The following is a 9996-nucleotide window of genomic DNA, read 5'->3' on the forward strand; positions in this document are numbered from 1 at the left end:
CCGATAAATTCTCATATTTTATAATAGTTTTTCAATATTTTTAGATTGCCTTTAGGAGTAATTTTAAAAAATATTTATAGTATTTCTAACACTTAAATAATATAAAATTTTAAATGTTAAAAATATTAAAAATATTTTTTAAAATTACTACCAAAGGACTCTTAATCACTATTAAAACCAATTGAAAACACTCTAAATTTATGTCAAAATACAATCTAATACTTAAAAGATATTTCTCATTAAATATATATATTTTTTAAAATTACTGTTTATTCTATTCTTTGCCTTCCACTCAATTTGAGCACGGAAGTTTGCACCTACATGTAAACATCAGTTGCTAATATTTTCTCTCTTTTTAAAAAAAAAAAAAAATTGTTATTTTCAATAATACTTCCAGAAACATTCCACTTGCAGTTTAAAACTAAAAATAGAAGCTGGGCCCCAAGTCCCAGCTACGTTTGATATTCTTAAGCAAAGCTCCAAAAATGCTGACAGGAACCCCGTTCTCACCAGAGTGAATAAAATCACAACTCCCACTTACGTTTTCAATAAACTAATTAAAAACTGAAAAAAAAAATAAAAATTCATGATGCCATGGCACATGCCAGCAAGCAATACGATATGATGTAAGAGCAAAAACAGTTGATTAGAATTTTTTTTTTCTCTTTGGTTAAATGGGACCAACCCCTACAAACTTTCACTTAGGTTCTGCTGAAAAATTGGGGACAGGCGCTTTCACCAAGAGAGTGGGAAGATGATACACTTTGCTAGAATGGGATGGATCATGAGACTGTTGTTTTACCAGTATTTAAACTACTCTTTTCCTGGGTTTTTTGTCCTGGTCAACATGCTATGATGCTGTTAGACTACAATTATTTATGTTTTATCCATGCTTAGTGCTTCTGGAACGCGTGTTGAGAGAAGAACTTTGATAGAAAACACAGAAATCATCAAACACATTCTGATGCATGATGTGAAATTTTACAATCCTAGTTTCAGGATTGAGGAAAGTTAATGACCTTAGGGAAATCAATCTTGAAGCGAACATGAGGAGAGATGCTGACAGACTCTGGACATGGCCGCTGCTTTGATCATGTTGGACTTGGCCGCATCCAGCAGTGGGTCTGCCTGGAGGGCCTTGTTGAAGCAGAATTCGGCTTCCTTCCACCGACCCTCAGCAATGAATACCAGACCTAGATTGTTATATGCAGGAGCATAACCGGGTTGGAGTTCGAGTGACTTTGTAAACATTGCTTTGGCAGATTGGTACTTCTTTTGTTGCCTATATAGATTCCCAAGGTTGGAAAATATTGTATGTGCCTGCTGAGGGGTCACCAAGGACAAGGCTCGCTTGTATACTTGTTCTGCCTGCGCTGGCTCCTCTGATAACTGCAGTGAGATACCTATGATTGCATTCAAGACCGTCAGTGGTTTACTAACAAATGGAGAAAATGAAATGAAATAAAATTACTGGAAGAAGAAGAAATATGAATTTGAAGATACCAAGATTGGACCACATATAGCTGCATTCCTTAGAACGGGCAACTGCAGCCTTGAGGTACTTTTGTGATGTCTTGAATTGTTGAACACAAAGATTATGAAGACCAAGCTGGTGCCACTGTACAGCATCATCTGGGTCCTCTGCTATTGCCTGATTCAGGTAAAGATAAATAATTGATATGAGAATATTGGTCACATAAAAGACAAATTTGCTAGACTTACTTCTCAGAGTCACAGAAGATAATAGACATGCTTTAACTAAGTCTGTCTTAACCTTTTTTGGTGGGAATGAGGGTTGTGTTGGGCGGGGATTCAGTCAAGAGGCATCTACTATCAAGTCAAAACAGATTATTTGATTATCTTCAAACTAAATAAACTCTACACCAGAGGTTGCTCTAAGAATGAGACCTGGGTTGTGCCCTTCGTTTTTGCTAGGCACCTTCAATGCATTCTGTTTGCTTGCCTACCAAAAGAAAAATGTTGCTTTAACAATGAGAATCAAGCAGTAGACGAGTCTCTCTTGTTAATGGGGTAAATCATTCAGTCACATTAAATTTTGTTGTTGTTGGGAGCGTGTTTTATTTTTTTGGTGAAAGGCTAACTTTAGATATTGCTATCACCTAAAAATTAGCAAAAGCTGCACTGACTCTGCTGGCCTCTATTAGTATCACAGTGGGAATATATGCTCATCCTATAATTCAACCAAAGTTTTGGATAAATACCATGCAATAAATGTCTTACAACCTAAGGAAAAAAATATAAAATAGCTCAAAGATTTGCATGCTGGAATACCCCAAGCTTGCCATATAAGTTTTATTCACATAATCATTCAGTGCAATTCTAGGAAAACACATTGTGGGCTCAAGTGGTCAACAAATATGAAAACAGTACTTTTACAACAATAAGCTATATAAGGTCACAAATAAAATGTTTCACAAATATCCATGTTTGTCAACTAGAGTGTCGCGTTGTAAAAAAAATAGGGCACAGATACGAGCAGAAGATCACACAACACAAGAAGATTCTAGCTTCATTGAAACTAATTGTTTGAACAGAAAAAAAGCAGCTACTTTATGCAAAAGCAGAAATTGAAAGCCAAAATACCTGCTTTAAAATGTGTACAGCACGCTCTTCCATCTCCATCAACCCTTTATGCTCAGTTTCAAATGCTGCTGCAATTTCATTCTGGATCTTATGAACCATGGCAAGCCCTGCCCATGCTATGGGATGCTCAATGAGAGCAGAATCTCCTTCTCTTAGTATAGAAGCCATTTCATTTCCAGCCCAGGAAAGCTGTTCACTAGGATCTTGATATCTTTCTGCATCCTTGATTTGGTGGACTGCAACAGCATATCGTGTAGACATACAATTGGGCTCTAGTTTTGCTGCCTAAAGGGTAATAACACGGTAAGGTAAACCAATTAAGCTAATTAAAAGCCAGAAAGTATCAACAAATGAGTCAGATGATTGAAAGCCAGAAACTAGTTTTCAACCAATGACACATTCATGCAGACCCAAATTGATCAACATTACATCACACCTAGGCCCTAGTGTTAAAGCTGGCCAGGCCTATGCATACCAATAACTATTTGTGGGACCTATATTTTGCCAAGATCATCATTGGATTGAATATCCATTCCATGCATTCTGCCATGCTTTGCAAGTACTAAACTACAAGCAATAACATGTCACCCATGCTAAATGAAAGGTACAACTCTTAAATTTCTGATCAACATGATATTTCCCTAAGTATTCAAAGATGGGCCTGAGGAACTGAGTCCACCCCAAAATTTACGAGGGGGTGTAAACATAGCAACTTCTTTGCTACATATACATGCATACATGCATAAAACTTAAACAATAATAGTGAACCCTGCTATCATCAAATCAGACAGGCAAGTTAAAAGACCAAGAAAAATTATTTTGGTTAGGTGGTTTATTGTCAGAAAACCAAGAAGAAAACCTTTTCATCAAAAGAATAAGGAAAACAATGAACAACCTCAAAAAGGAAGCTATAAATGACTGTAGCAATGAGTCATGAGCACCTTCTCGAAGCACTTGCTAGAACTTCTACAATCACCCATCAAATAATAAGCATTTGCGAGATTTGCCCAAACATGTGCTGCTTTGGGTTCCACTTTTACTGCTGCTAACAAACACTCTTTTGCAACATTGGCAGCTACAAGCTGATCCTCAGAAGCTCCTTCACCAGAATTTGCCCCAGCACCTGAGGTATTAGTGAAAACAGCTCAATTGATTAGGGTGTTTTTTTTCTCAAACCGCTCGGTTGATTAACATGATAGAGCAATTAATTGAAACTAATTGAAGTATTTTAACCATTCTAACTACCATTTTACAAGTCCAGTAGTACAATCTGAAGTCAAAGGACAATAGGAATAGGTCATGATATCAAATCATACCTGCAATGATCGAGCCATATTTACACATTAGAACTGCAGCATAGTTGATTAGAGCAGCAGGATGATTTTGATCTTTCAAAATCAAATTCTGAAAACATTTTTCTGCAAGCTCCAAATTCCCACTGCCATTGGTTTAGGAGATAGTAATCAGTACATAAAGTTTAGGAGATACATTTTTAGAACATTACATATTATCACCTTTATAGGTACATTATAGACCATGCCTGCAATGGGTTCTAGATGTTTCTTAGTTGCCAGTTCTTAAAAAGTGCTTATGAAGGTGCTTCCTATATAAATGTCTTGAAGTTCAGTACAATTCTCAAACTTATTTTAATTGCTTCCTATTTCATCTATTTTCATATTCTCCCTTACAACATCAGCACCCCATTATACTTGATACACACCACACTTTCTCTGATAACTACTGGGATGCTATTCAATTAAAACCAATAATGATAAATACACAGCACATAGCATATAGGACATAATTAGCACTCTCTTACCTTCTAAGGTAAGCAATTCCAATGTTTCCAAGGCAATCCAAGTTGTCTGGAGCAATGGTCAACAAAGATGACAAAACCGAAATAGCATTCTGGAAAAAATAGGACCATGTTCAATCATGAAAAGACAACAAAATAGCTGCTAACTATAATGTAATTTTACCTGCAGACGGCCAGTTCTAAGAAGTATTAAGCCGAGAGTATTCCACACAGCCGCCTGTCTAATATCTGATTGCATTGAATCCTTCATTTTCAAAAGAATTTCCTCCAATTCTTCAGGTTCAAGTTCTTTGTCTGCGCTATGATCACCTGAACTTCCTAGAAGAAGGCACTAAACACAAGGCATGTATCCAGGTTGAAAACAATTACAGTGATTCACTCCAATTTTTTTGTTGAAAATAAAAGAAAAAGCCTGCTAACATAAAACATTATGATGTATATAGCATATTAATTAATGCACCTGTGCATGATGAATCTGAACTAGTGAAAGCAACTCTGGCCTGTCAATCTCTTCTTCACAGCGGAGCAAGATCTCTGCTGCTTTCTCATATGCAGAAACTGCCTAAAATAAATACCAAAAAGGAATGAGTAAATGGGGTGATGGACAGCAAGCATATTAACCAAAATAATGGGGCAAACTTCAAAAGCTACCTTTTGTGGCTGACCCAACCTCTGATACATTAATCCAAGTATAAAATGAGCATGAGCATTTTTGGGCATCTTCCTTGCTACATGTACCAAACCCTACAAGCATGTACTATGCCAATTAGATAATATACATAAAATGAAGCAGGCATGTGATCCATGTGACCTTAATCCAATTGGTAAAAACATTTTAGCTTCCAATTTTGAGTAAACTGCTAGAAAAATAAAGAGACTAACGAGAAAACCAAAAGAAGAAAAGTTTGGCAAGAACAAAGAGATGAAATACAACTGAAGTATGAAGTGTGCTCTCCAGCCCTGCATGTACTTGCCCAAGGTTGATTCCAAAAGTATCTCCTTTTATGGACCAAAAAATTTTATTGAGATAAAAATAAGATAACTAGATTATATCTTTGCAATTCATACAAAGCATATGAAAAATTTTCGTATCTCCAAAAAAAATTGAAACGCTCTTTAGTGCTCATCATTAACCCATATTAATAATGCAGGAGCAAAAAGGATAACCCATAAAAGAGAAAAGATAAAACCGAACAAATAAGAAAGGAACTGTCAAGAGAAAAGATAAAATGAACACGTGGGAAGGGAAAACTCACGGTCTTAAGACTGCTGACTTTTTCCTCACGGGATGTGGGAGCCCCTTGACCATGCTGGTCAGCATCTGCATCAGCCCCATAATCAAGAGGGTACTCCACCTTAGTAACTCTTGAACGGGGCTTCCCCAATTTGTTTAATCGTTTACCTTCTCCATCCACCATATCTGTGTCTTTGCTCGCTAAGGTACTTTTATCTTGACTGCTATCATCATTGATCAACCTATATTAATCACAAAAACTGAGAAAATCATTGAAATAACAACTGTTGCATTTGAATTATTTTCCAGAAATTCCTTCTGAAATGATATAATCAAATGTTACTTTGCAGTTATTATCTCAGTTTCATCACAACCATAAGAAGAACTCGAATATTGATCCCCTATGAATTCCACAAATCAGCATGTACTCTTAAATCCTATATTTTTCATTATCCAGGGCCTGCAAGACTTGCTGCTGTATTGAGTTGCTCTGGTTCCTCTTTTGGCAATGGCAAAAAAAATTATTCAAAATTTGCGTTCCATTACAACCATATCAAGGAAACCTAATACCATTTACCAATGATTCCAATTCAGCAATCAATTCACATGTTATAGTCAAGCACAATCTAAAAACTCTTTATCGAGAAACTCAGGCAAAATTCTCATGTTTTCCATTTAGTCCAAGAAAAAAAAAAACCCATTTCAAATAGAAACCTTTCCCGAAATTATTATGTGTCCACAAAAATGGAGATTGAATCACTTTTAAAAAAAACAAACAAAAATGTTAACTAAAATGCAATACGGAAGAACCCTAACACCACAAATACAATGAAGAAATTCAAAGTTTCCAATATCAGATTTTAATAGACCTACAAGCCTAATTGAGACAAGATTTCATGTCTCTTACGGACAAAATCACGCATCCATAAAATATTCGAACTTTTCTCTAATTTTCTTTTCTGTGCTTCAGCAACCAAAAAAGAAACAAGGGAGAGAAACAATGAGACTAAGGAAGTGAGAAGGACAGACCTGGTGAGATCGGGAGCGGAGACGTGGAGGGAATCGTCGTCGTCAGTCTCAGGAGGGTCGACGTTGAGGTCGGCTAAAACCACCACTTTGGAAATCTGCGGCCGCTTCGAGCTCTCGTCGGCCGAGTTCTCTGTGACGCCGACTTCAGATTTTATAGGGAGTGGCTGCGGTTTGGTCGCCGCCGGTTCCGACATTTTATTTATTTATTTATTTATTTTTCCTTTCTCTGCTTCACGGCTGAGACGATGCAAGAGACTGCTGCTACCGGTTAAGTTTGTTGTGAGAGAGAAAACAAAACCGTACCTGGCCGGGCCGGTTTTTAGCGGGCTTGGCAGGGTACGAACCGGACCGTCCCACAAGTAATAAAGTAAATACAAATCTACAATTGGGTTAAGAACTAAAAAAGTTCATCAAGTCGAGTTAAAACTATTTTACGAAAACCAAATCAAACTAACCTTAAGAGACGTGTTGGTGCACAATCCAAAAGGAGGTGTATGTCTAGATCCCAAAGAGAGATATGGACCTGTCATAGCATAGTCCCCTATAGACCATTCAAAATGCGGACGAATATATTTCCTATACAAAAGGGATGTTTGAATATGTTGTCCAAGCACACCTTTCCAAACCTTAAATAAGAGACTTAACTTGAGCAAGTGAAGGTTTTTTTAGAAAAAAAACAACATGGTTTTTTTAGAAAAAAAACAACATACTTTTTTTGGGTTATGTATGGCTATTTATCTTTGCTCACGATGTCTTTTTAGGTGTCTTAATGACACTTAGTCACACTTGATTGTGCTTTATTATGACATTGATTGTTAGTGCATAACGACTATCTTGTTTTGACGAGCTGCCAACATTGGAATTTATCCTTGTAACGACTGCATCAATCATGGCTAGTGCTTAGTGCACAATCAATGCTTGAAGGTGATTAAATGCTTGGAGGTTAGTTAAGTGCCACTCTCACTGTCTTTGTTTAGGATCATCCATCTTCCTTATGGATATAGACGGACTATTCACTCGACCTTAGGTCCTCCTTCCAAACAACCGCAATTGTGGACGCCTAAGGGGATGACCTTTGTAATGAGAGGCCCACAATACCCCCAAGTCTTATAGTTGTGCCCAAGTAAGAAGTAGACAACTAGGTGGAAAAGTTGCATCTTCTAAGAATTTGAAACTTTGGCACCAAGTTACACGTGTCCCTTTCTTGTTCGTTGAGGGGTCACATCAATCGAGGTGATGTGTTAGGCAACGCACTCCTTCGAATGCCTCAATCTTTGCAACCATACCTTATATAGGTTGGTTGCTTTTTAGAGATGGTTCATTCTTTACCATCACTGTTTTTTTCTATCTTCCTATTCTCCTCACCATCGACGATGCTTTTGGTTCTTCACGGCCACCATTATCAATGGTTGGCTTTCGGTGAATAGCATCTGTAACCACTATAACATTGTTTACTAAGTATGTTATTCTCTTTCGACCCCTATTTTGTGGTCTTTTTTGCCTTTGAATGCATTCTGAACATTGTTTATGCTCATGTTTCCCATATGAATCTGTTTGCATAAACCTGTTTTGGTGTTGAAGTCTATTTTCTGTTGGTATTATTTGGTACATGTTGAGTCTTTTAGCATTCTTAGGCTCGAGCAAGGGCTTGCTTGTCGTGAGTCTTTTGCACAATCTGGGCATTACTTGCTCAACAAGTTTTGCACTTAGTTCGTTTAGAATAAGAGACGTATCACTTGATGAGTGATGAAAACTGTCCTTAGTTAGGTATCCTTCTAGGTCATCCTTGTGTTGATTGGTTAGCATTTCTGTCGCGTAGGTGTTCATTCAGTCATTTCTTTCGTCTGCAATCATGGATAGAAGTGGGGTCACATCCACAAGTGGCAGATCAAAACGCAGTGGGTCTAAGTCATCTAAATTTGGTCATTCTAGGACGAATTTTTCGATTGGCAAGTTGTCCAAATAAGAGTTTCATGCCCGCTACTACATTCCTTATTCGATCTCCATTCAACTATCAGACAAGAAGGTTTCGTCTACAGATGGACTTCCTCATAACATGATTTATTTTACCAAGAAGCAATTTGCAGAGGGTCTCCAACTACCTATTCCGTCCTTGGTTAAACAGTTCTTCATTTTTTCTAAGATTCCACCCACTTTTATCCATCCCAATGTCATTTTGATCTTAATGGAATGCAGTGTCTTAGATGCACTTTACCAACTGGATATGTCCTTGTTGGAAGTCCTTTTTGTCTATACGAACAAGATGAGCCCTAAGGAGCGTTTCATCTTATCAGCTCATATATCATCCTTACAATTTACAATCGGCTTACCTGACTACAGCAAAGGTTGGGGGAAAGGACATGTATTGGTGTCGACCCATGGAGTAGTGGATCGACTGAGAGTCCGGATAAGCTTTTCAAGCCCACACAATCCCTTGAGATCCCAAGTACTCTTTTTCTTTGAATGCTATTGTTCTTACTATACGTAGGCTTTCTACGGGTTAATTTAATAGTTGCTTTGTGCATGTAGGCAAAGAGACACGGGGTCACTTGGTTGAGTGGGTGGAGAAATCTTCTTTCACTTGTCTAAACAAACTATTCGAGATTGATCAAGCCAAATGGAACCATACCATGCTACTTACAAAAAATAACCTAAAGGTTGTTCTTGCACACCCGAAGTCGTCCGTGATACCAGTTTTCCCTTGGCTAGCACCACCAACTCTAGTGACAGGTGAGCACTTTGTTTTGAAAGACTTGCCTTTCTAGGAAGTTGCTCGACTTGTGGACAGTGAGGCACGACAAACCCGATTAGACGTTCACGAAAAAAAGGCCATAAAGTAACCTTACGTCAACCTCCAGTCTCATCCTCCCAGCCAGAGTCAACCCCTACCCCCGGCCAGCTAAGAAACGTTTCGCCCCTCGCCTACCAGCTCACAAAGTCGTGATTAGCCAGAACAAAGTGCCTAAAGTTGGGCGGCAAAATAGAGCAGGACATCCAAACCAATTATCTTGCCTATAGTTGAAGAGGCGGACGAAGAGGAAGAAGAGATGACCACCAATCTGCAAGTTGGCTTCCGTGAGAGACATTAGAAAAGACTGTTTGAGGCCATCGAGGTTATGCCCTTAACCAATAAACAGAAGGTGAGAGGTAAAAAAGGTTCATCTTCCAAACTTGTCACTACTCTTCCTACAACCTCGATTCCTTCATCCCCATCTATACTCAAGTCAGATGATGTGGAGAGTATCCCATTCCACTGTCTAAGGGAAACGATCACCGTCTCAAATGATGATTCCACGCCTATCACAACCTCTAT

General features: G+C 38.1%; 1 protein-coding gene across 2 annotated transcripts; it reads right to left on the reverse strand.

Moving 5' to 3' along the window:
• Positions 1-914: 914 nt before the first annotated feature.
• On the reverse strand, positions 915-7019 carry LOC117905123 (probable UDP-N-acetylglucosamine--peptide N-acetylglucosaminyltransferase SEC). 2 transcript variants are annotated; one of them, XM_034818032.1, is made up of 11 exons: positions 6684-7019; positions 5677-5875; positions 5072-5164; positions 4881-4982; positions 4584-4751; positions 4424-4512; positions 3921-4042; positions 3546-3727; positions 2605-2889; positions 1504-1651; positions 915-1403 (listed from the first exon to the last, which is right to left on the reverse strand). In XM_034818032.1, exons 1-11 carry the CDS (start codon positions 6875-6877, stop codon positions 1030-1032), a joined length of 1956 nt encoding a protein of 651 aa, XP_034673923.1. In that variant the 5' UTR covers positions 6878-7019; the 3' UTR covers positions 915-1029. The 2 variants fall into 2 exon arrangements, with proteins under 2 accessions (XP_034673923.1, XP_034673922.1); XM_034818031.1 differs by having other exon boundaries at positions 5677-5896; positions 6684-7014.
• Positions 7020-9996: the final 2977 nt, after the last annotated feature.

This window comes from Vitis riparia, chromosome 17 (assembly GCF_004353265.1).
Source record: "Vitis riparia cultivar Riparia Gloire de Montpellier isolate 1030 chromosome 17, EGFV_Vit.rip_1.0, whole genome shotgun sequence".
NCBI lineage: Eukaryota > Viridiplantae > Streptophyta > Magnoliopsida > Vitales > Vitaceae > Vitis > Vitis riparia.